The following is a 24,887-nucleotide window of genomic DNA, read 5'->3' as shown; positions in this document are numbered from 1 at the left end:
AAAAAAAAAGCCCCAAAATTTTTTTAGTTTATGCCGCTTCCTTATAGTGCCGGCAAAGGCGGTGAGAAAAGTGGGCGTGGCCCGTGCGTATCCACACGGTTGCTCCTCAGCAACCACGATAGCCCAACGTCTACTTCCGGAGGCAATTCGGCGGAACGCTGTGTACTGTTGGACTACCTTAGAGACGCAAATCTCCAGTTTACTCCCTTGCTTATTGTTGAAGCTTTTCCAGCACCCTCAACCGACCAAAATGTCTTCCGAAAAGAAGGATAAGCTCGAGCGTGAGTGCAACTTCAGCGGCATCTTCAACATGACTAACTTTATGGGGCAGCGCAAATCAAGTCCGTCGATATGGTAAGCGTGTTGCCACTAGAATTGGAGGTCTAATTGCTTATGGTATGAAAGACGGAGGATATGCAGCAGGAAGCTGTCGAAGTTGGTATGATTCATCGGGTATCCCGACGGAGGTGATTGCGACTAATTGTTTAGCGATCGAGGCAATGGAGAAGTACCACATTGAGAAGGTTGGTCACAACGATTGTTCGTCGACTCGGTAGGGTGCTAATTATTATTAGGACATTGCCCAGTATATCAAGCGAGAGGTCAGCGTTTCCTCCGATAACACCACAGCCCCTCACTCACAGTCTACAGTTTGACTCGCGCAAAGGAGCTACATGGCATTGTGTCGTAGGGAGGAATTTCGGAAGCTTTGTCACACACGGTACGAACTGTTGTGCACTAACCTGCCGGGGTGTTGCTAATTCAATTCAGAGACGAAACACTTCATCTACTTCTATCTCGGACACTGCGCCATTCTCCTCTTCAAGACTCAATAAACACGCCTTGGCATACATGGTTGGAAATAAAAAGAGGGCCGAGTCCTTGGGCAATTGGGACCTTGACTGCCAATTGGGGCATGCCGCCACAAAATAGACGCCGGCGACGTATGGGTCTTAACTCGCGACACGATGGACTGGCCCCTGAGATCGGGCGTCATGGCAGTTGGTGCTGCATAATCTTACCTTCCCTTCAGCGGTATTTATTTACATATTCGAGTCCTACATGGTTCAATTTCGGTGTCATTGTATCTTGATGTGAGTTAGATTGGTCATACCAAGCAGATTATGTGCTGTATGACGGAGTGCCTTGTAGTATAGTAGGCTCGTACCAGCTCGTACCCTAGTAACTATAGAGCCTCCCAGCCAGCTACCACACAGTATTGAATACACACAAAGGAGTCCCTCACCTCACCTACCTAACCATCATATCACATCCCCAAGTTTCCTCTCCCAAGACATAAAAAACGCCCAAATTCACCAAACACGTGCCACGCATTCCAGAAGAAAGCGAACAGCCAAACGCCAAGTGCCAAGCCACAGCGCCACACGTCACCCCCAATAAGGGATCTCATAATAACGCTGCCTCTCGCCTTTGGATTCAACCTTCACCAACTCAACTCACCTTGATCATAAACCCTCAAGACCAGAAGCCATACTTCCCCTTCGTATCATAGACCAGAATCTGCGAAGACCCCAACCACCATGGCAATCTGCATCACGTTCGGAACGCATGGTATGTACAGCGCAACTCTGCATACTAATCCCTCCGTGTATATATATCCTCCGCACCGACCCGGAAATAAACTCCCCATGCGCCGATTTCTAAATACGACGTCTTCTCGTCTTCATAAGCACTAGGCTAACAGGTTAAATAGAGTTCACGTCCATGCTGCAAGGCTACGAGAATGTCAGGGCTTACTGCTATAACTGTATGTTTACTCCGGTTTTGCTTACTAGGTGCTTGGTTGGCTTGTTCCTGACCCGACTAATCAATCATGGGGTTGGATTAGGCCAACACTACAATGGACATTGTATTACGCGATGGTATGTTCTTTGCTTTTCTTTCAAGTACTTGCATTCGATGCGTGAATGGGCCTGATTGCTAATTGCTCTAGGCCCTGGTTTACCGTCTGCTTCATTGTATGTTGCGTTCCCGATCTGGTTGCAATAGCTCTTACTATCATCACCCAGAATATCCAACTAACATGAACCGTAACCCACCAGCCCATGATCCCGCTAGCAACACACAAGTACAAGGTAAATATCTGCTTCAACCATTTCTTAGCTCCCACCCAATGAAGAATAAATACTAACAAGCCCCCAGGAAGTCACATGTTACACATGTCGCTTCACCCAAGACCTACGGTACGTGGTTCCCTAATCAGAATAGTAAAAGAAAACACTCTGTCCGATCAGAACAACTGACAACAGATAAGTGATCGCCCCGATATCACGCCAGAGACTAGGCCTCCGGTAGGTGCGCCGGCTGGCCCAGCACCACCTCCACAGGCCTACTGGGGTCCTCCTCCTCAAGCCTCCGGGGGAGGCGGATATCCCCAGCCTCAGGCCGGGGCACCGCCGCAGAATCCTCAGTATAAGTGATTCTGTGCTGGTGTTGACCTTGATTTTCTTATTTTTATTATGTCGAGGGTTTTAGGGGATGGGGGTTTGGTCTGGTCGAGAAGCGATGTTAATGATGTGTATATTCTGTTGTTGTACGATACCTTTGCTTCTATTTTATCTACTTGCTTTTTTTTATTTTAATTAATGAGGGTTGTATTCCATGATATATGTGCATTCAATGGGTAAGAATTAGTAATAGCATTAATAGCGTAACTGGCGTAGAACGAATGGGGTATATAATCAACGCAAAACACAAAATCCCAATCACATCAGTAGGTATGGATGGGCTTGCATCTGGGCACCCAACAGAATCTTGCATACCAAACAACCAAGCTACACGTCCGACTTAGTGCCCACTTTCTCCGTCGGCGTCGCAGAACCAGATGGAGTCTGTTCCTGTCCCTCAAACCTCGGCTTCTTACCAACAGCATCAAGAGCCATAAGCCTAGCCGTACGGATAATACTCTCTCTTCCCTCATACAGTGGGAAAAGCACCACTCCTACAGTCGTACAGAAAAGCCAGATGATGCCCACGACAACCCAGCCGGTGAAGAACTTCTTGCTGAACACGTACGAGCTGCCATACATGGGGATTGGCCATAAGAGTAGGAAGCACAGAACCATGCCGATGGTGAGGGTGCGCGAGTAGAGCGCGGCCCTGTTGAGCTTGCGCTCTTCTTCTTGCTCTTTGGCGGGGTTGATGGCGGCGGGGTTGTTTTCGCCGGGGATTAGTTCGATATCGACGTGTGCGGCTGCTGCGACGTCTGTATCATCAACTTTGCGGATGGCACGCATGGATTCGTAGTCGTAGTTTTGAGGACCGAATATGTAAGTGAGGACAGGAGAGAATATGATGGGGCTGAGGAGGGCGGCGACGTTTCCAGCGAGCATGGGATAGCTGGGCTTTTTATTAGCTGGGGGGCCTTATTGGGTGAGGTCGAGGACAGGTTACTTACTTTGCGCCAGTGGTAGCGACGGTCAATACACCGGATTCCTTCTTAGCGGTTACAAGCCATGCGATGAGGGACACGGCGAGGCCCAGAATAGGTGATACAGCTGCTGCGACCCAGTTCTGTGCCTTCCAGACGAGGGTCATCGCGCCTGGGAACACCGCCGACGAGATGATAACTCCCATAAGCAAGTAAAGGTAGCCCATACCGATACCCGCGTAGTAGAGACCAGTTGCGAAACTAGCCATGGCAATAGCCCAGAAAATACAGGACATGTGAGACACCCACACTAATCTCTTGCCCTTTGCAGAGGGGTTGATATAAGCCTGATAGATATCGTAAGTCAGGATGGAAGAAACAGCAATTAGCTGAGCCGAAAACGCCGACGTGACTGCCATGAAAATCATGAGTGTGGTGCAGACAGCTCCACTATATCCCAGCAGCTTGACAGCAGCAAAAGGTAGGACAAGGCCGGCAGTTACGTCCTCCGAGCTCATGCGCTGAGTGCCTTCAAGAGCAAGAGCAGATATTCCCATAGTACTGGCACAGAGCCAAGGAATGGCGAACCAGCAGAGGCCACCAATAACATAACCAGGGAAAGCATGTACGGGGTGCGCAGCAATAGCTATCGCAGTCAGTACTGAAGCAACATAGCACCATTCCATCTCGAGTTTGACACACCTTTGTTGTAATAGCCATTGTCCAGGAAGACAGTACTGAAACACACTGTTAGCATATATCAACCAAGGTTTAGTAAGGTATCTACACACCCAAAGTTACCTAGATTTTTAGTTAGCATTAAGCCACAACAAAAGAATACATGTATTCACTTACCGACAAGGTTGATAACCCAGAAGATACCACCCTCCTTTGATCGCATGGTGAGATAGCTGCCCTGAGCATTACCCTCCACAGGATGACGATCAGCCGCCGCAACCAGAGCATCATAAACTTTACCCGGAGATCCAAGAGTATCGTTAGACGCGTAAGCGGAGAATGCATAGATGAATATAACGACGATGATAACCACGGTGTGCATATAGTCGGTGATAAAAGTTGCTTTGATGCCACCGAAGAGCGTATAGAGCACAACACCAATGGGGAGCAGGAAACAAGCTGCAACCGTATTGACTCCAGTTAAGGATGTCAAGACAGCAGATCCACCAGTGAGCAACATTGCGGTGACAAGAATATTGGTCATCAAGCAAAACACAATGAAGACCACATGGACAGCAGTGCCATATCGAGCGCGAATGACTTCCAGGAACGTATGCGCATTTGGGGCTCGTCTTTTGAGTTCAATGGCGAGCGTCGCAAATAGAATAATCTGCACGCAGGCACCTGGGATCCATGTGGTTAGTGATAAAGCCCACTGTTTCTTCGGCCACACTAACCTGATGCATAGAAGAATGGCCCCGAAATTCCGTACTGATAGGCTACTGCAGAGGATTGCAGAAGGGTGGCAGCCCAAGTCCAGCTACTTACGACAGCAGCAGCAACCAAACCTGACTTGACGGATCTTCCTGCAGTCGAAAACATCTCTGAGGTCTGGACTTCATACTGATATCTATAGTGAACAGTCCGTTAGCTCCAGTTCCTCTTACCTTGGTAAAGAGATGTAGCTCTTGCCTTTTGAGGGCCCAAGTGATAAAAACCATCACCAAAGCGAATGCGAACCCTAATCCGACAATAATACCATAGCCAAACCCTTGAGACAAGGGAGCAACAAAGTTGGCTGTCTCCGACATGACTGCGGCTTTGGTCGGACGATGGCCTTGGATGGTCAATCCGAATGCACGTATATCCTAATACGGGGTATGAAATTGCAGTTCAAGTATAACAATATAGGCTAATATCAATATAGCGACCCACAAGCAATGACCTCGAGCAGTCTGATACTTTCTGAAAGAAAATCTGGAGGGAAGCGAAGAGTGACTTGATTCATATACTACCTCAAGTAGTACAACCATGTGCATAGGAGACCTCCGACCTCGCAGAAGACCCCCAGACTGATCAACATCCTTCGTCCCATTGAATCGGGATTCTGGACTGCTCAACCCAGTCATTGTCGTTGCTGAAGCTCCGGGGCCTGATAAGGGCTTCATGTTCGTATTTCACCAACGTCACAGCGGACCAGCACATGGAACAGGGTGGCCCGCGATTTTCTTATTTCCATCGCTTATTGACAATCCATAAGGCTCATGGTCCCTATCGTAGTCGACCTCAATCCTCCAGTTATCATTGGCCAATCTTGTTTTCGTCGCCCATCCTTATCAGTGGAGGTTGGATGAACGCCATCGTCGATTGGCTCCGAGACGGCAAACGGTTGATAAGGAACACGGGGCTTTCTGATATCAAGATAGTGGATGCCGACCCAGCTTTTAGGTAAATCACCAACAATGAAAAGAAGCTAGAAAACAAACCCTCTAGGCGTGATAACGCTTTCCCTTACTCCAGGTTTCGAGTAATGGATTATCTGCATTCTCCACGCTCCCGATTGCGCGGAAGCTGGGGAGAGTTAAAGGATCTGATCTCGTTTGATTGAACGAGAGAACCTAAAAAGGAGTCACAAATTGCCCAAGTGGAACTAGCGTCTCTTCTCTATTCAATAATGAAGCTCGCCGTTGTCGATGCAAACCTGGGTCGGGTGTTAGTGGGAAGTTGGGTTGATCTGAGAAAACATATACGGAGTACAGAAGACAGGTTCCTTGTTCCTTAGTAGATGAAACGTCCTCGTCGCGCTAGCCCTGTCCCTCAGGCGGGAAACCCTGCCTGGACCAATAGCCAGGCTTACATATCACATGTCCCTACCGTCGCTTACAACACAATCAACTTCTAAGGTTCATGTACCCATTGAAAAAGCAACTGATATTATACAAAGCTTTCCTTCCAAACTTTCGGCATGAAAATCTTTCATTAACTGTCACAAGGGTTGGAGGCAGCTCCAACAGTAACATAACAACCAGCACACCTTCCCAACCTATGCTGCAGATAGGCTTTCAACACTCAACTTCGCGAAGTATCGGACGATCCGATTCAAGGATCCCCGCGCACCAAGGACAACAACGGATAGGCAACGGACACCATGGGGTATATTATTTCAAAAGGGTAGAAGAGAGTATGGGAGTGAACCCGCCGAAAGCGACCCTCTCAGAATGGCCAAAATCGTTCCAGGAGCAGGGACCGGCTACGCATAGCAAAACAGCCCCGCTCACTCAGAACCTCACTCAGCCAAACCACATGTCGCTCGAGGCAGGCAGGAGAGTGATGGCGAGAGCAGACGCAAAGTCGTTGCTCACGAGGAGAACTTGCGAGTGATCTTGGCGATGACTAAAGCCGGACACACATCAGTATCCATTAGGGATCGAATTGACCTATCTCAGGTGTTACATACCATGCAAACCAACGACAGAAAAGATGAAGCCCAAGCTCAGAACCAAGACGACAACAGGGTCAACCCTCAAGCCAGGGCTCTCGTCAGTGTAGAGCTTGAGCATGGTACCAGAAGAGCCACCGGCACCGGCAGCGCGAGTCGAGCTGGGTCTGGCATTGCGCAGAGACTCCTTGTGGTCGGCAGCCGCGCGACGACGCAAAGCAGCTCGAGGACCACCGGGGGGAGTGGGAGAGGAGGTACGGGCGATGGAAGAAACAGAGCCAGCAGCTCCAGCTCCAGCACCAGAAGCCTTGGAGTCTGGGCCAGACTCGGCACCAGAGGTCAGGGGGGAAGCAGCACGGGGAGAAGCCTTAAATTATATTCATATTAGCATCACCATTAAGAATTGGGATCCAACATTAGGGGATAAAAGAAAGCCAATGCGGTGTCTAGGCACGACAGGAGTCCCATCTACCGAAGGACGATCAGTTGGCTCACGAAGGACACTCACCATTTTAAGAAACCGTAGTCAAATGAAGATAATCAAAGAATGTCGTGAAGAATTGAGCGAAATTAAATTTAAGAACGAAGAAAAGAAAATGGACTGGTTGGAGAAGGAGGGAAGTCTGCTTGGAAGGGGAAGGGGAATTAAGTGGTAGCTGGCAGAGTTGAGGTCGCAAGTTCACTCAAAAGAGGCCACGCTCACGGTTTCCCATTGGCCGTACTGTCACGTATCGTCACGCCGACCTACCCCAGTTTCCTCCACCAACCACAGCCCGCCTGTGCATCCCCTTCCCACTCATAATGACAGAGGTCATCTTGAACTTCACAGATTGTGACAAACGCACTTGGTGTATACCGTGGGAGATACGGTATATTTTGGCGGGGTGTGGGGTGTAGCGACATTCCTACTTGCTTTAGTCAAATTACAAGTAAAATAGTCCATATTCTTCCTATGTATTTTATTCCAATTATGTGATAGATACAGTACATAACATATGAGATGCACAGTCGTGAAAAAAAAAAATAAACTGACATAAGCAAGGATATCAAAGTGCAAAGTGTCGGAATCATCGATTGAACGCTGTCAGCGCCCATTTAATAAGGCTGTATGTGGAAGGGCGAGGAAGAGAAGCGAAGTAAAAGGGAAACCCTGACAGCAAACGGAGAAGAAAATGGAAATCGTGAGCTAAATCGATCAATGCAGAAAAAGGTATCATATCGCAAATCCCGGAAACACCTTCAAAATACAGTATCCAAGTCGACATATAAGAGCGAATTGCACGTGGTTTGCAAACGTCTCACGTGGATATCTGTGTCCCGATAAAGCGCTTGGTTGTTTTTATATGGACAATTGAACCAAAAGGTTGTTATCTTGAAATCATGAAATTGTACGACCATGCTCGGGCTCAATCGATCATCATCCGATTGGGCACTTGGCCGGCAATGTTTGAAGACAGCTCTGTGGTCTTCTCCTCGTCTTTGCGGGCCTTTTTCCTATTCACGTGCGGTTTCAAGCCCTTGTGGAAGTTATGCATGCACATGCAAGCGTTGATAATAGTCATAACGATGAGAACGAGGGTGATGACGGCGAAAAACGTCAAGGACCGTTGCGCTTGGAGGTATTCTTGGTACGTGTTCTTGTCGTAAATGCGGTACAGCTTGAACAAGAAATATGCCAGCGCAGCAAAGTAGAGGAGCTATGATAATAGTTAGAGAACTTCTCGAGGGCGGGTAACCGATCAACACGTACAATGATTACGATCATTCCAATAGAACTTTCGCGCCGAACGAAAAGAGCAGCAGCTAACAAAATCAAGATTGTGACCGGGATAGCCGCCAGAGTAAGCGCAAACTCGGCATCGTGCCGGTTAGTGACAATGACCACGAATTGCACAGTAAATCCGAGGAAAAAGAAGAAGTCGAATTTGAGGAGCGCAATGTAGATCTGCCGGTTCAATCAGCTGGAATTCCTTGTCCACTAGGTAGTTCACAACAAACCTGGTATGTGAGGTATCGGCGCTTCATTCGCAAATCAGCGCTAATGTGCTTGTAGATGGACCACGCAAATTCATCGTATAATTTCCAAGCCACGATCATCATCAGCAGCGTGCCCATGGCCACAACGCATGGGATGATGATCAGGAAAGGCTTGATTTGTCCCCACACAGCCGGATCAATGGCTGTATTGTCATTCAAAACTCCGATCGCATCTTTAATTTGTTCCACTTGCACGGCACCGTAGATCAATAGGCCAACGTTGCATACGCACAGCCCGATGACTTGAATGGTATTTTTAAGGCGCAGTGCGTCGTAGACCAGCACTAACTCATAGATGAAACCGAAACTGTACAGTGCTAAAAAGGTCGGAATTGTTTTGGATGCCGTTACATTGACGGCTATCTCATAGAGTTTGAGTTGGAAGTCTGCGAATACGTAACTACAAAGCATCCCGTCAGCATCAGCGATATATCTTTCTAAAACCGCGGTAGCAGCACATACCATTCTAGAGCGAGTGTGACGACTGCTTGGAAAAGGGTCACAATACAGAAGGACCACGTCCACATTGAATTTGGTCTATACATCTTGCGTTTCTTAGGGCGCGGGGGCACATTTGTGTACCCTTCTCGCCCTCGAAAACCACCGCCTCGTCGAAATGCCGGGTCAAAAGAACCTCCAAGGAGGGAGGCGCGTGAATTGTTGGTCTGAATTTTGGTAATAGGCTCCGCTACGGAGCTCGTGTCCGCCGGAGTCTCGCTTCTGGGATACAATATGACGGTTCTGACCACCGAATGGCGGCGAAAACGCAGAAAAGGAGTCTAGGAGCCGAAAACCACGGGCGGGGAAAGAGGATCGGAGAGTTTTTATTTTAGACGACCCTATGAGAGGACTTCAGTTTAGGAGGTCTGATCTCGAACTTGGCGGGTTCGACGATGACAGGACCTGAGGCACAAGCCTCCACAGCCTCTTTCAGCCTAACGATGAATGATCGGGGGAGGAGATGGCCCGAGGAAGACAAGAGAGAACGAGGACGGGGAGGCGCGACTTGGGGATCTCCTTCGAGCGAAGGAGGCTTAATGTCCGCCAAGCCTCGGGTGAAAGGTCGTGTGTTGGGCGGAGAGGCACACTCCGATTGATCGTTCAGGACTGGTGTAAGGCTGAGCACATGCAGAATCACGCGAGGACCCTTCTCAGCGAGTGGCTGGAAATGGGTCAACAAATAGCGACTGATAGGTTTGACTGAACCCCCAAGAATCGATAGGAGGGGGGGAGGAGAATTCCAAAACGAAAGTGGGTGGTCGAACGAGGGACGATAGGAATGGGTGGTTTGAATATAGGGGAATGCCGATTAGATGCGGGTGAGAAGGAATAATAATATCAGTAATCACGAGGAATGAGGTTAGGTAAGGCACGGTCGGTTCCTCAAACTGCGGGAGAAAGTCGAGAGGTTCGTTTCCTTTTTTATGATTTTTCTAATTTTTGCCGGCAATTACGCAGTCTTTTGACTGACAGGACCACCGATCATTTGGAGTCTGGAGAAGGGGCTTTTTTTTTCTCCTCTCTGTTTGGTTTGGTTGAGAATTTGTGGTATTATTCCAGGGTTTGGGGCGGAGAAAAAAAAAGAAAATCAACAGAAACAATCCAGACACGGGGAAGAATTGTAGAGTGTGTATTATATACAAAATACAGATACTCTCCTTCTCTTATGGGAAAAACAATGGGGTTAATAGCTTCACTTGGCTTGACAGTTAACGGTAAAAAACGACCTCCCTGTTAATCTGTTTCTTTTTTGGTTTATTATTAGTAGTTCTTTTATTTTTGTTTTCATTTTATTACGCCAGGAACTTTGGTCCCCGTTTACTATTGTTACCATTTTTACTTCCCGTCCCAAAGTATAGGCCACCCAGCCAAGAAAGGCTCTGCTCACTGTTTTCCCTCATAAATTACGGGCAGCTCCATATGGAGGACCGTACGTATCCAAACAATCATATCCGGTACGACCGGGTGCCTGAGGCCCTGGGGCCACTAACTTCGATTTTCGTGAACTGGTGTATACTCTAAGTGGGTCAGGGACCCATCATAACCTGTGAGACGGGAGACCAGATAAATGGTGATGGGGCCAGAATTCTCGGGGCTTGTGTCTGGACTCTGGCTAATTAATCCGCTTGGGTCCTCCGTACCTGGTCTCGTTTACCCATGGTTGAACCCCTGGTGGGAACACAAACTGTCTGCTAAACCCCCTCAATGCGAATGGAATGACCGATTAGACATCACTAGCGGCCAGGCAGTCATCAGAACTGTACTCTGGAGTGGGAAGGAGAGATTCAATACCATTGTGTGTGTGGATCGGTTTCGCTAGGAGACTGGATATCCCCATCGATAGGGCAACTATAAGGTTATTTACTGTCTGCAGTCCGATTAGTTAGCAGTTACGCGTTCCATGGGTCTTCACCTAGGCAGACAGATAGACAAGAGCACCAGCTCTGGGCACTGGAGGCTGTCACTGCAACGTTCCACAACCCCTTCTGGTCCAAATCATTGTTGTGATTGTTGGCTTTGTACTGTGCATATATCCCTTTTGATGAACGACCGCTGATGTTCCCTTCTGATGCTACCTTTCGCTTCCGTACTATATATAGTAGACTCGGCATGCATAATTAAGGTAGGAGTTAAGACAACAGCTGCACCTCCATTAATATGGTATGCATATTCCCCTATGTGCTAGGAGCTAAAAATTATGGAACAATCAGTACTGACAAATCTTGGAGCCTTTGAATTAGTACTAGATAATCCACCCACTAATTAAAGCTCCCATCGACGATACAATCCTTATAAAAACTTGCATTTCAAAACCATGCCAGCTGCAGGTCCTTGTTCACCGGCAGCTGTGGCTGTCTCATCCGCACTTGGCTACGCCACTGTTATATGCCACTGAAACCAGGCCAATAAAGACGTGGCCTCCTCCAATAACCCAACCACAGCACTGGTATCTCAGGCTGGCGTCTCAACGAAGATTCATTCCCAGCACTGCACACGGGTGTTTTTTTTTTCTGACCATCTTTCATCAGGCAAGAGAACTATCAACAGGAACTGAACTTCTCCAGTCTGTGGACGTGGCAGGCCACCATCTTGCACTCCAATCGCTACAGTACACGGCACAGCGAGAAGAGACGGCTTTATGTCACACAAGTACCCCCTAACATCAACATCTGTGAATTGGTTACAGCGCAGGAAGTATCACGGAAATAACACAGGCCAATGTTGCCCTATGTCGCAATGTTTTCAGGATAGCTTCCTTCACTTGTCCTTAGGGACTTTTTTTTGTGCATGGTCTGGAACGAGCGCAGACATACGAGAGCGGAGGTCTCATCTCGGTCAAGGATATCAGAGCTGCGAGAAGCGTACAAGTCACGTTCGCGATGTCTTTAATGCACATGTCAGCCGAGGCCAGTGTCAGAGGCAATGGGAATCTACGGGCGTCACGCAATGTATCTTTTCAAGCAGAACCACTGCCAACCAAGCTTTCCATAGTGCTGGGATAGTGCCATTTCCCCTGGGGACTCGACGCTTGGGCCTTCTGTGTTGGAAATCGAGCCATTTTTACCACAGTGTAAAACTGAAACCCACAACTCGACCTCGCTTGACTCTTCTTTCAGGCTACGTGAAACTTGAAAGATAAAACTAGCGCCTGGCATCATACTTCGGTGCTCTCTCACGGGCCCGTTTTAGGATAAATTCAAATTGGTATCATTCCAGGGAAGTACGGAGTCGTACGGCGGATGACACCGTGCCCGGTCCCACCAGGCCAGTCTGTTGTTCTCCACCCACGACAGCGTGCTATCCGCGAAAGGATTCGGTTCACCACCGTGGGTGGCTATACACAGTACAGGATGCTGATCAATGATGAAGAGATTACAGTACAGGTGGCTCAGAGACGATACCGCCAATGATTTCCAACGCAATATGCTCAGCCGCAATCCTCTCGCTCGTCTCAACGGCCTCATTAGGTTTTGGTAGGGCGCTCCTCCCAACGAAAGGCGACCATTCACTAAGACGAACTCCACATGGAACGTTTCAAGAAGAAAGGGATTCCATGGAACTAAACCGCAACCGTGCATCATCGCCATGTCAACAGGGTCAGCCGCTAAATCCTGGACTGACAGCTCTTGTGCCAATGAGATCCATGGCTGTGGCTGTGTGGAAATCCGCAGTTCAGGTGAGCCACACCCCAGACTCCCTGGTCGTGGCTCACCCCAAGCCAGTTAATCAACATGACAGGTGGACGTGCCCTTTGCGATAATCTCATTCCACGTCGTGCAGAATGAGAAAACTCGACGGACTTTTGTCGCTTGTTGGACCTCAGGAAGGCCAACGGTTACTATTTACAGCATTCTGCCGATCCCTCGCGTCGTGCGTGCGTTCGGACAGCGAAGCCGAGGCTTCCGATTACTCTTTCAACGGAGATCAGCAACGAGAATAAAATACCGCGTATCACTAGTCTCTCTATTTCCCTGCCCTACGCGCGGCATTCTAAGACATGCTACGGTACATGTTCTAAGTTCTGACATTTAATCCATGTCGACATAAGGCTCAATGAGCCTTAATCACAAATTCACCAGCCACCGGATCGCTCAATGCATGTTGGATACCCTGGGCCATAACCTCGTCCCACTTCTTCGATGCAGACAATTTACTTCCATATCGTCTAAACCCATGTGGCAGCCCTTTGAAGACATTAACATCGGTAGGCACCCTGCGAAGCACGAACCGTTAGCTGTAAGTTATTCCCACGCGAAACGGGCTCCTCACCCATTCTCGGCCAGCAACATCGCGAACAGCAGCCCTTCATCTCTCAAGGGATCCCTCCCTGCGATTCCGAACGTCGTAGGCGGCAATCCCTTGACCTCGTCCGCCGTCGCAAGTCCCGGATTAATGCGTCTATCAGCTCCCAACTCCGACCCATTCACCTCCGGCTTGAGCAACTGTCCAAACAAACGCATCCTGCTGACGGGGAGAATCGGCGCATGCTCGCACTCCACATAACTCGAGACAGAGGGATCACGAAGCTGCGCAACCAGCGACGCATAACAGTCCTCCGTAACAAGAGCCGGGATCATGAGCACCTGGCCCCGGACCTTCGGCCTCTGAGCCAACGATACATCCTCCCCGATGTTCTGCCCCAGCGTCAAAGACGCCGCCAGATAGGCCCCCGCCGAAATGCCCCCGACGACCACGTTCTCCGCCTCGCCGCCGATATCACCAATATGGTCATGGACCCAGTGAAAGGAATCCTCTGCATCATTCCAAGCGGTCGGATACGTGTACTCTGGGGTATGACGGTAATTCACATTGACCACCACCACGGGAGATCCCGCAGCCACCTGGGCAACGACAATGCGCGAGCAGATCGCATCCTCCGAACTCAGAGTGCCCATGACAAACCCACCGCCATGGTAAAAGATAAAAACCGGCAACCGCTGCGTAGCAGGCACCGACGACGGCCGGTAAGTGCGAGCTTCCAGCGACTCTCCGTCGCGCGTCGGGATCGTGTAATCTTGCATGGACACCTGCGATACCAGACCTATTTCACCAGACAAAAAAAGAAAATATCCCGTAAGCCTGTAGACTTTTTCCAATCCCCCGAAAACCATAGCCACCACTCTCTCCTAGAAAAGGAAAAGGAACACAACAAACCTTCCTCAACCATAGCCTTCGCAGCCATAGCCTCGCGATCGCGATTTGCCGCCGCCTTCAGCTGCTCTATGCTCAAACCCTTGGGGATATCCGGGAGTGATTTCTCCAACTCGAGCCATTCTTCATGGGGCGTAGTATACTCTGAGAAATCGGCCATTTCGTTCAACAGTAGGAAAGAAATATGGATATTACAACTGTATGTTATCGGTTCAGTGGAGGTGTGAATTTACCTGAAATCGAGCGAGAGAATGCAGGTTGATATTTGGAGGTTACCTTGGGTAAGTCCGTCACTAATCGATAAATAATCCCCCCCCCCCCCCCCCACCTTCTCCTTCACCTCGGTACTTGGGATTTTTATAACTCTATCAATCCTATTTCTATGCACTGCCTTACGCGTACACCCGAGGTATATATGATCATGATCTACACGTCACACTTCTAACTTGGAGTTACTAACTTGATGTTTGTATCCAATGAAGATGGTTGTTCAGCTTAGGGGCTGTGGTTGGCTTGTCTATTTCTGTTTTGGGTAGTACTAGTAGGTATACTGTACCGAAGTATATGCATAGTATTCACTTCACAGTAGTAAATGATTCTCAACACCATCAGGATCTCTATTTCTCTACTGAGGGAGTCATAGAGTGATAATTAATTCCACGCTCAAGCCCCATCATAAGTACATACAACAAGGTAAGCAATCACCAAGACCTACCTAAAAAGCGCCCTTCCCAGGCGTCGTATCACCATCCAAGTCCCCACAGCCCCATTCAAACGACGACGGAACAAAGAACCTCGCCCCGGTCGAATTCCCATAAGCAAGACCCACGAGCGTTTCCCCTATAGACCCCAATCAGCTCCCATCCCAAGATAGATAAAAAAAAAGAAAGGAAAAAGTAAACCAAACTCACCACTCTCGTCATACCGCGGCCACCCAAACCGACTCAATCCATGCACAGGATCCCCCGCAAAAGCAGCCCACGCTGACGCCATATACCTTGCGAACTCGCGTTCCGTCTTAGAGTCAGCTATCCCACTGATCTTGCTCGCGGTGCCGAAGACCATGGGGAGATCGATGCCATGGTACGCGCCACTGGACGCGTACAGGCGGAGATTCTCCCAGTCGCCGAAGTACCGCGATTGCCAGACGGGCACGCCGGCTGCGGCGCGGTGCGCTGCTGTTTGCCCCGTGGGGCAGGTGAAGGCGGCTTGGTTGAATAGGTCCCAGACGGGGTCGGGGTGGGAGATGTTGGCGGCGTAGGCGCTGACGCGGTAGTAGCCTGCTTCGTTGGCGTTGCTGGTTACCAGGTATGGCTGTTCGGAGGGTTAGTTATGAGTTGCGTCTTTGTTGTGGAGGGTGACTGGGGGGGGGGGGGGGGGGGGGGGGGTCTGGGACTGACGATGCGGCTGAAGTTTCCGGTGGCTGATCTTTGGGCGTAGTCGTCGAAGATGGTTATGTTGTCTACTGTTGGGTGGAAGACGGGTTGGGGGAGGACGGGGGAAGATGCGGTTGGGACTTTGGCGACGGCTTTTAGGATCGATTTGTAGGGTTGTTGGCGGAGGCATTGGATGATGTGGTTTGTGTTGGTGGTGCTGTTTCCGCAGCCTAGGGTTCGGGATACGTGGTAGAAGTAGCTGGCTGATTCCTCGGGAGTGTTGGGCTTGAAGCTGAGTGCTGTTCCTGAGTGGGAGATGAGGCCGCTGACGAGAGGTTTCTCTGTCCAGATGTATGAGTAGTAGTCGACTGAGGCGCCGCCGGCGGATTGTCCGAAGATTGTGATGCGATTGGGGTCTCCACCGAATGCTTGGATGTTGCGATGGACCCATTCCACTGCGAGGCGCTGGTCGAGTAACGCTACGTTCTGGGGGAACCTGGGTGCGCCGGAGAAACCAAATATGTTCAATCGGTAGCTTTCGATGGTTAGTCAATGGGTCTAGATAGTGATATTCAGAAGGAAAACTGACTTGAACGTTACGACCACCACCTCTTGTTCGTCGGCCAAGATTTGACCGTCATAGTAAGGGCTATGTGCACCACCTAAGGAGAACCCTGGAGGAATCAGTCATATGGAAGAACAAGAAGGAAGGGATATCTACTTACTACCGCCGTGGATAAAGACGAGCACAGGCTTCAAGGCCGATGTTGCAGGTCTAGTCCACACATTCAGATACAGGCAGTCTTCACTCTGAGGCGTGCCCAACTGCTGGGCAAATGTTTGGATAATCTTTTGAGCCTGGGGGCTGAAACCGGGGTAATCATCGGGCGTTGTACCGATATTCGCTGGGCAGTCTCTGTAGTAATGAGATGTTATTGCTCAGGTCAACTCGATTAGAGGACTCAACTTCACATACGGACTCTATGGTTTTGTTAGCTGAACAGCAGCTCCTTTCAATTCCACTGATACATCACATACATAGGTACTCGCGCGAACGGTAGAATTGGAATGGTGTGCTACTGGACGTGCGAATCGCAGATCCCCCGTTGGCGGCGTAGCGTAGGGAATGCCCAGGTATTCGGAGACATTGGATCTCTGAGGAGCTGTGTGGCCCTCGATAAGGCCGCTACTGGTCCAGACAGAGGCGCCAACGGGCTGAATTATGGAAACTTGCTGGGACGAGGCTGGCAAAGCTGCTACAAGCATCGATATTGATATAATTGGCCCCCAAAACCGTGCCATGATTGACTATGCGAATAATAAAGTCGCAGGAAGCTTAACAAGCCATGGAAGGAGAGAAAGGAGGATTGAAAATAAACAGAGAGTCAACTTCTCGGCAATCATACCTTGTAGTCGCGGCGTAATTGCTGTGGAGTCCTCAACTCCGCACGGTGGTGTCCCTCACAGATTGATAGTACCTGATTCTTTCCTCAATGGGAATAGTGTAGTAGACAGGCTCAGTTTCGAATCATTAGGAAGACGCTTCGGCGCTGAGAGTGCTGTGTTTCGTTGAGATTTTGTATACAAGCTCAATTGCCTTTGACAAGACCGCTCGTGGAATTACTCCACAGAACAGTCGACATTTCATGTACACAGTAGATGAGAGATCCTATAGCTCCATTGTACTCGAAAATGGCCGATCGATAACTTATGGGTCTAGTTCCAACATACTATAAGAGCTCCGTCGCCTATAGGCCAGTTGCATATTCTATCCACTTGTCAGCCGGAAGCAACGAAACGATCAGTTGAGGAACGCTTCGAGGCCGACCATATCTTCCATAAACTCCAGTATTATAGACACTATATCCAAGAAGTAGGGTCATTAATACATCTAGAAATAGTTGATCATCTCATCATCCTACAAGCCCAATCTCCAGCGAGAAAACCAGCATCATCCAACAGTCAAAAGCTGCTCCATGAAAGCACCATGCCCACGAGCCCGATCATGAAGATGGATCTCCAAAATCCAATGATGCCTCTTTCCATCCTTACCAGGAGAAGTCATCGGCCGATTATTCCCGCGAGCAATGTAAAGGGTAACCCTATCCTTCGGGATACGTTCATGCGGGAAAGACCCAACAATGTGCCCAGCGATATCAGCGCCAAAATCCCACCCAGACTGCTTCGCCTCCACACACGCAATCTCATATAGCTCTTCACCGGTCATATCTGGATTTTCAAGGTAGCGCGACTTGACCGTGTTCCATACGGGCTCCAGCGAATCACGCAGTTGTTTCTTATGCGGGTCATCTCCGAGGACGAAGGTGCGCCCGAAGTCCGCTTCCCAAGCTTCGAAAACGGGTCCTAGATCGACATACAGGATGTCATCGGGTTGGATGATGCGATCCGGAGGGTTCTCGGCAAAGGGTTTCAACGTGTTGGGGCCACTTCGAATGACCCGTTTGTGCCAGTGGGTGCGCACTCCGTGTCGTTGGGCGAGCTCGTAGATCTCGTCGCTGAGTTGCTTTTCACCCACGCCAGAGCGCAGGAGATCTCGCTCGATCTCATCAAAGAGCTGGATGGCTTTGTTTTGGGCGTCTAGCAGGTATGCTGCCCGTTCATCTGCTTCTAGACTTGTAGGATTTCCTGCCATGGCGTTCGAGGGTTTGAGATTGCCGTAATAGCGTTTGGGGGAACACTACCCAGGGCTTTTGAGATGGCGTAGTATTTATATACCGGCAATGAGTCACGACATAGCTTACAAAAAGCACTTGACCGTATTCCTGTCAGTCTATCAGGTGCGGGGCGTCGATGCGGGGTCTCTTTTCGGGTAAGAAGTAATCTCGTTGGTGCATTCGTGATGGTATACTCGTATCCATATCCAGCTTTCCCGCCTGCATTGGTGACTGCTATATATTAACAGGTGTATTGAATTGACCCGGTTCATTTCCCCTACAGTTGACCAAGCCAGGGCACAAAGCTAATGAACATCTTCTATTTCCCGCGGACTCAACTTGGACATTTGGTGGTCGAAAACTCCGCGGAGTTGCTGACGGTGTTCGTCACTATCTCCGTCTTACCCGCGGTATATGCTTGGAGTCATAGTTGACAAAACTTCATTATATATTGAAAAGCAACTGCAGCGTTGGATTTCTATTAGAAACCAATTTCTATTCAAGGAGGATCAATTTGTCGTTGGGGTTTGTTGCCGGTGTATGACTACCAATGCTGTGTACAAAGAATGGCATTGCTTGCACATGACGGATATCAGATGCCATTATAGTCTCGAAGCATTAGATATAAGTATTTCGATAAGAATTCAAAGGATGAACCGTCCTAGAAAGGAGTTATAGATGTAAATGTAGATGCAAACAAACCCCACTAACCCAACCCAGCAAGCGGTAACCACCCGCTCCACCGCATATAAAACCCACAAAAACAAAACCCCATCTTCATTTTTTCTTTCTCCCCAAGCACCATCCCAACCAATGCTGCGTTTCTTTGCTACACACGATCAAGGTCAAACTTGATCTCTCGACCGTTGACCCAACGGCCCGAGAACACCCGCAAATGAGAAATTCGGAGGAATCTTCACCTTACCCAGTAACCCGCTCTCCACCTCTCTCGAGAGATGGGGAGCCGGTACTGCCCGCAAGGGCCTGGTGTGAATCAAGACAGCCTCTGACTTCGGTCAGAGGAGGTCGCACATCTGCAATCGGCATCAGAAACATCGGGGCTCGGGCATTGTTCGAGGTTTCCCCATGGGAGAGTCGTTGCGAAGATTGTGTGTGCGGGCTAATGCCCGTGCGACACTTTAGTGCAATACGCAGCATGCTATACCCCTCTTCTTTGGAGGAGGGGATGGTAGAATTCGATTCCGATCATTCTGGTTGGGATGGTGCTTCTTTTTCTTCTAGGTGAGTGGTTATTGTCAGACTGGGAAGAGCAGTGTGTCCCTGGCTAATCTGTCGGGGGTGGGTCCTTTTTGGTCCTGTTGCCTCTTTTTTTTTTTTTCCTTCTAGGTATTGGTAGTTGGGTGGTATAACAGGATTTGGGGGTATATAGAGCTTATAATGAAATAAATTGACTTTATATGAATATATCTTGGGATGTGCACTTGCGTAGTGCAGATACTACTGCTCGTATATTCCAAACTCTGCGTAGTCTACTTTGTATCCCCGCTGTGTACCAAGCTCATCAGGAAAAAGTACTTTTATTCAAGCCACCAGTACCCAATGGAAATGTAAAGAAAACACAATCGCTTCATATCTAACTGGGATATTATGATAACAAAATCCTTTGTTCCGTCAACGTGGGATATTTCCGAATGTAAAAAGAAACCCGCAAAGAAATCATTTCCTGCCCCTTCGTAAATTGTATATTTTGCATTTTTTTTCTTGTTTAGTTTACTCCTCGTCACCAATCTAAGTTACGTTAGCATCCTCTTCTGTTCCAAAAGATAGTGAGTATAGGAAGTTTACCTTAGGAGCGAGGTAGAATCTCAGGTGACCACTTCCCAGACCGTACTCAACAAGAAGGGGAACCTCCTGGGACAGGCAGAGGGTCACCGTGCTGGAGAGAGTGGTGGCCTTGCAGAAGTTGACGAGGTACTTGAGGGAGAAAGTAAGGGCAACGGGTTCGGAGAGAGCAATGGTAACGTTCTGGTCGGGCTTCTCAACGTTGGTGTGTTGACGGATGGTGACGGATCCACTGCCAATGTCACCCTGGCAGGAGAACTTGACGCCTTCCTTGGTAGCCTCAATGACAACTGAAACACCAGTCAGTAACTGCACGGGAATAATGGTCCCAAGACTGGACGCATCGGGCGAAGGAAATGAAATAGGTTCACGAACCAGACTCGGAAAGCGCGTTAAGGTCTCTGCAGATCCGCTGGAACTCTGCCGAAGGCATCTCGACGGTAGCGGCATACTCAGTCTCGGGGATTGCCAGGTGCTCCTGGTCAATGTCCATCAACTTGATATCATATTCGCTTAGCCTGTCGGTCTCGGCGCTCTCGAACATCAGGTTAACGGCGTCCGGTGAGTCGTCGGCCTTGAGAGTAAGGATATCTTCGTTCTGAGCAGCCCGCAGGACCTTGGTCAAGGAGACCAAGTTAATACCGAGAGCAATGTTGCGATCACAGCGGTATGGGGAGAAGCCTTCGGCCTTGAGGAGCATGGAAACCAGGGCTACATGGGAGTTATCCATGGCCTGGAGGGCGATACCAGAGTCATTGCAGTCAAAGTTGCAATCCTGCACCAGATCCTTGATAGCGTCGACAACCTGAACAACCGAGTGCTAGGTCAGTGACAGAGCAAGGGTTATCTGGAGACTGTAGTCACATACACGCTTGAGGAGAGAGGCTTGTTCTAGGCGAGCTTCCAACACTGAGATAGCAGTTAGACAGCAATTCTGTGAAAGTGACAAATTGTGGGATAACTCACTCTTGATCTGTGTGTGATATGGATGTGATGGTGACAGGCAAAAGAGTTAGGTGAGGAATTCAATGTCAAATAGATTCTGGAATTGAATTTGGTGATATCAGTTTGTTTGTTCAATGGAAGATTCAAAATGCTTGTGTGACTTACAGGTAGAAGGTGGACTGAGAGAAGTTAAGAACTCAAATAGAGGAGAAATTGCCATTTACAAGGTAAGGTCGCGTAGTGGGGAAACGCGTTCACGGGTCGCGCGTCATGCCTTAGGCTGATATGAACATTTCGGGTTAGCCTTTGCTGCCTGGATTTGACGTAAGGGTGCCAAACTACCTCCCAATAATTTAGGTCTAGCACTAGTATACCCACACCATGATGCCCTGAGAAAGATATTGCAATTACCCATTGCGACTAGCTGTTCAAGAATGTCTTGCATTTGAATGATTATATACTATATACAAAGCTTCCCAAATTTACATAGGAAATTACCTGGCAGTGGGCCAGCGTTAGCGAGTAACAATACAGAATGAAACATGCCAAAAGAGCGCGTCAAGCTGAAATACAACATGGAAAAAAAGAAAGAAAAACATGTACAGCAATAACGAAAGAGTACACAATCAAAGCGTAAAATACACCAGAAGAAAGATAAAGGTCCAGCCCAGAAAACGCCATTGACACCGGTCCACTCTATTTACATTGGGTATCAACCTGCATGGTCTGCTGACCAGCTGTCACAGTTCACTCCAAACAACAGGACTCAGGAGTATGTAGGGGTACAAGGAGGTATAATATACGCGAAGAGAGAAGGTAGAGGGAGGAGGAAGCGGGGGTATGTGAGAGATCAGATGCTGGTAATCCGCTTCGAAGCTCCTGCTGGTCGTTGCTTGATAACCATCTCAAGTTCCTTTAGCATGTTGGTGTTCGCATCAAGGCGCTCGCGTGCCGCTGCTTGTTTCGCTCGGTCTTCTTTGACCCGAGCGATTCGCTCCTCTCTCGTCAAGGATTGTCTCTTGCTACGGGCAGGGAGAGCAACGGCTTCAAAAATTTCTTCCTCGTCATCGATGGTATGGATGATGCTGGAATCCGGTCTTTCGCCATTCAAAGCTTTAAGCGCATCGGATGGACTACCTTCCACCGCTGTGGTACCACCTAGGCTAGGAGTGGGCGACGACGGCAGCTTCCAGTCACTTAACGGTCTCGAAAGGCGATCCACATTCAGTCGTTTATCTGGCGTGTTACTCATCATGGCGGCTTTACCATCCTCCCATTCTTGGAGAAGGTTTTTAATATCCGTTCCAATTGATTCGTAGTGAGAAGCAAGAGTCACTTCATTCTCGTCCTTCTCATCAGCATCCGTTTGTTCCAGACCGGCACTAGACATTTCTCTGATGAGGTGCATTTTTGCGTGAAGCGCACGGATTGCCTGTGAGAGAGAGTTAAGCTTCCGATATTGCGCACGGAGATGCTCCTTGTTAGGAGAAGCCGTGGGTAAAGGAGAACGAGGAACTTGGTTGCCTAGAAGATAGGTTAGAGGGATCGCTGACAGGTTCACTCTCGTACTCACTGTCTTCCTCATTAAGAATGTTGGTCATCTTCTCGGTATATCTGCCGGTTACCTCGGCCAGGTCCTGCATTTGCTCGATAGCGATGGTCCACCGCGCGATATCGGAACCTCCTCCATCGGCACCCAAAGCCAATAGGCAGCAGAGTATGCTCTTTCTCACGATATATAACCGTCCGAATAGGGTGCGAAGAGCGCGTAAGGAATATTGATCTTCAGTCGCCCGCTCAGCGAGTGCTGATTCAGCCTCCGCCAATTCTTCCGCCGAGACATCGTAGATGTCATAGTATTTGGCCAGGTTGTCGTTGTCCGTGACAGGTTGCAAAGAGTGTTGTGCCTGTATATACCGTCTCAACATAGCATAAAAGCATTCCGACACAGTCCGACGCAGCCTCAAGCACCGCCGTGTTTGCGCTTGATCCTCGAGTCTAGAAATGGGAGGCAACGGCGTGCTTCTATGATTGATTTAGTTACTAAGATCCTCTAGCTACCCGAAGGGGAGTAAGAGAAGGCTGGCTTACATGCGGTAACCTCTGGAGACTAGCTCGACCTCCTGTATGAACACGACCGATGCGGACGCAGCAGAATCAAACCCCTGAGCATAGCCGATAAAAAATCCCGCCGCATCCACAGCTTGATGTCGCAAATACTTGAGCCATTGTCGTTTTGCGAATGCGTAAAACAGAACACCGATTACGGGCACTAAGACTAATAGTACGCCGACTTTCCGAGGGTTCAGGCCTGAGCCCGTTCGAGGACGACTCCAGTGCAACAACCAAGCGATAGAGAAAGATGTCGAAGCTGTGACAACGGCGCCCTGTAGCCCAAAAGTTGAGGAGATTGACGGGAGATCTGTCGAACGCGAACTGGACAGCACATCCGCAGCCGAAGCATAAGAAGGGGCGCTATGCTCGTTCAGCAACTGCGACGCGACGATGACATAACCGAATTGTTCCAGAAACCTCTCATTATCACTTCGTCCAACACGCGAATTCAAGGCCGACTGTAGACCTCATCAGCTTAATGGTAATCATGGATAGTGCAACGGCGTAATTGGAACCCATACCGTACAGGCGTCGTAAAGCCTGCCTAGAGCCGCTTTTTGATGCGAAGACTTTAGGTCTAGTGGTCTAGGGAGCTTATTCCGGATCCGCTCTTGGAATTTGGACGCTCCTCGCGGAGCGAAGTCCGCCGCTGTCGATTCGGAGGCGATATCGCTATTCTCTGTCTCCTTAACGGGCCAGCTTGGGTCGTGCTCACCCTCCCCTGTTGCGCATCAGACCTCTGTGACGCAAGAAAACTAGAGGTTATATGAACTCCTGAAACGAAAAAAAGAACTCACCTTGGAGATACTCCGCCAAAGGCGAGTTTTCATAGACAAGAGATTCCATGGTTGGTGGGCATGCCGTAAGCTTGGCCGATAGGGAGGGGGCGGGTAATGTGTCTGCTCGGTGCTGGGTCTATTCGGCGGCGGCGATGGCTTCGTGTTATTAAAAATATTATAAGGAGCGTAAGAAGGGGTATGGTAAGGAGCGTAATGGGAGTCGGATTATAGAAGGATCATCTCCGAGTGAGAGTCCAACAACGCGATGTGGCGGACGTGATGGTGTAAGAAAGGCAACAATCAATTGCGGAACAATCGGGGGTTCAGATGTGCTTCGGAGGGTAAAGAGCGCCGATAAACAAAGGGAAATTCAGTGTTCACAGCGTGTGGATTCGAGTTCAAACCAGCCTCTTTTACCCCTGGCGGATAGTGTAAAAATAGTGCAAGCACAGTGAGCCACGTTGAAGATCCGGTCCATGTGTGTCTGGGGAAGGGGAGGTTTTGGATGCGTTGATTGTCGAATCGGAGACCGGATCACCGTTCGGAACAGGTATAAGGCCCAGTGTTCATGCCCACTGGACTAAGCCACTCTTGGCCAAACTTATGGTTTTTTGGTTTTGACCCCCTTCTCAACGGGGCTCTTCGGTCAAAGCCTTTTAAGTAAATTGTTTTGCCTACACAGTACTACTAGGTACCAGAGTGTAGACACCACAGGGC

The 24,887-nt window shown here is 49.1% G+C and overlaps 10 protein-coding genes across 10 annotated transcripts; 4 read left to right on the top strand and 6 right to left on the bottom strand.

Annotated features, from left to right (window-relative positions):
- Positions 1-153: 153 nt before the first annotated feature.
- On the top strand, positions 154-1,134 carry BDV37DRAFT_249372 (dynein light chain DYN2). Its single transcript, XM_032082073.1, has 7 exons — positions 154-281; positions 332-354; positions 406-439; positions 490-524; positions 576-602; positions 652-721; positions 772-1,134. The coding sequence occupies exons 1-7, from the start codon at positions 251-253 to the stop codon at positions 834-836; spliced, it is 285 nt and encodes a 94-aa protein (XP_031941126.1). The 5' UTR covers positions 154-250; the 3' UTR covers positions 837-1,134.
- Positions 1,135-1,451: 317 nt separating this feature from the next.
- On the top strand, positions 1,452-2,626 carry BDV37DRAFT_249368 (rhodopsin family protein). The gene is made up of 6 exons (XM_032082072.1): positions 1,452-1,572; positions 1,715-1,768; positions 1,850-1,883; positions 1,955-1,979; positions 2,064-2,096; positions 2,164-2,626. Exons 1-6 carry the CDS (start codon positions 1,542-1,544, stop codon positions 2,218-2,220), a joined length of 234 nt encoding a protein of 77 aa, XP_031941125.1. The 5' UTR covers positions 1,452-1,541; the 3' UTR covers positions 2,221-2,626.
- A 169-nt stretch (positions 2,627-2,795) lies between these two features.
- Positions 2,796-5,826, bottom strand: BDV37DRAFT_294291 (sodium:solute symporter family protein; the record flags this gene model as incomplete). The annotated part of the gene is made up of 6 exons (XM_032089608.1): positions 5,042-5,826; positions 4,807-4,979; positions 4,247-4,753; positions 4,094-4,138; positions 3,419-4,037; positions 2,796-3,360 (listed from the first exon to the last, which is right to left on the bottom strand). The coding sequence occupies exons 1-6, from the start codon at positions 5,158-5,160 to the stop codon at positions 2,796-2,798; spliced, it is 2,028 nt and encodes a 675-aa protein (XP_031941124.1). The 5' UTR covers positions 5,161-5,826.
- A 440-nt stretch (positions 5,827-6,266) lies between these two features.
- Positions 6,267-7,554, bottom strand: BDV37DRAFT_249357 (SEC61-beta family protein). The gene is made up of 3 exons (XM_032082071.1): positions 7,297-7,554; positions 6,807-7,155; positions 6,267-6,742 (listed from the first exon to the last, which is right to left on the bottom strand). Exons 1-3 carry the CDS (start codon positions 7,297-7,299, stop codon positions 6,708-6,710), a joined length of 387 nt encoding a protein of 128 aa, XP_031941123.1. The 5' UTR covers positions 7,300-7,554; the 3' UTR covers positions 6,267-6,707.
- A 599-nt stretch (positions 7,555-8,153) lies between these two features.
- On the bottom strand, positions 8,154-9,578 carry BDV37DRAFT_128037 (uncharacterized protein). Its single transcript, XM_032078688.1, has 4 exons — positions 9,288-9,578; positions 8,787-9,225; positions 8,539-8,733; positions 8,154-8,485 (listed from the first exon to the last, which is right to left on the bottom strand). The coding sequence occupies exons 1-4, from the start codon at positions 9,368-9,370 to the stop codon at positions 8,195-8,197; spliced, it is 1,008 nt and encodes a 335-aa protein (XP_031941122.1). The 5' UTR covers positions 9,371-9,578; the 3' UTR covers positions 8,154-8,194.
- Positions 9,579-11,341: 1,763 nt separating this feature from the next.
- Positions 11,342-12,479, top strand: BDV37DRAFT_249353 (uncharacterized protein). The gene is made up of 2 exons (XM_032082070.1): positions 11,342-11,486; positions 11,555-12,479. The coding sequence occupies exon 2, from the start codon at positions 11,965-11,967 to the stop codon at positions 12,463-12,465; it is 501 nt and encodes a 166-aa protein (XP_031941121.1). The 5' UTR covers positions 11,342-11,486; positions 11,555-11,964; the 3' UTR covers positions 12,466-12,479.
- Positions 12,480-13,591: 1,112 nt separating this feature from the next.
- BDV37DRAFT_294288 (Alpha/Beta hydrolase protein) lies at positions 13,592-17,155 on the bottom strand (the record flags this gene model as incomplete). Its single annotated transcript, XM_032089607.1, has 9 exons — positions 13,592-14,367; positions 14,481-14,674; positions 15,254-15,317; positions 15,389-15,791; positions 15,878-16,388; positions 16,443-16,527; positions 16,579-16,769; positions 16,830-16,834; positions 16,892-17,155. 9 exons carry the CDS (start codon positions 17,153-17,155, stop codon positions 13,592-13,594), a joined length of 2,493 nt encoding a protein of 830 aa, XP_031941120.1.
- A 194-nt stretch (positions 17,156-17,349) lies between these two features.
- Positions 17,350-18,761, bottom strand: BDV37DRAFT_249350 (M24 family metallopeptidase). Its single transcript, XM_032082069.1, has one exon. The coding sequence runs from the start codon at positions 18,504-18,506 to the stop codon at positions 17,805-17,807; it is 702 nt and encodes a 233-aa protein (XP_031941119.1). The 5' UTR covers positions 18,507-18,761; the 3' UTR covers positions 17,350-17,804.
- A 574-nt stretch (positions 18,762-19,335) lies between these two features.
- BDV37DRAFT_127995 (uncharacterized protein) lies at positions 19,336-19,886 on the top strand. Its single transcript, XM_032078686.1, has one exon. It carries the CDS (start codon positions 19,424-19,426, stop codon positions 19,772-19,774), a length of 351 nt encoding a protein of 116 aa, XP_031941118.1. The 5' UTR covers positions 19,336-19,423; the 3' UTR covers positions 19,775-19,886.
- Positions 19,887-20,259: 373 nt separating this feature from the next.
- BDV37DRAFT_271894 (Mysoin-binding motif of peroxisomes-domain-containing protein) lies at positions 20,260-24,237 on the bottom strand (the record flags this gene model as incomplete). The annotated part of the gene is made up of 9 exons (XM_032084787.1): positions 20,260-20,277; positions 20,335-20,621; positions 20,707-21,151; positions 21,200-21,240; positions 22,225-22,800; positions 22,850-23,301; positions 23,368-23,849; positions 23,913-24,112; positions 24,189-24,237. 9 exons carry the CDS (start codon positions 24,235-24,237, stop codon positions 20,260-20,262), a joined length of 2,550 nt encoding a protein of 849 aa, XP_031941117.1.
- Between the last annotated feature and the right edge of the window lie 650 nt (positions 24,238-24,887).

This window comes from Aspergillus pseudonomiae (assembly GCF_009193645.1).
Source record: "Aspergillus pseudonomiae strain CBS 119388 unplaced genomic scaffold BDV37scaffold_36, whole genome shotgun sequence".
Classification (NCBI taxonomy): domain Eukaryota; kingdom Fungi; phylum Ascomycota; class Eurotiomycetes; order Eurotiales; family Aspergillaceae; genus Aspergillus; species Aspergillus pseudonomiae.
This window is presented reverse-complemented; position numbering and strand designations above follow the sequence as displayed.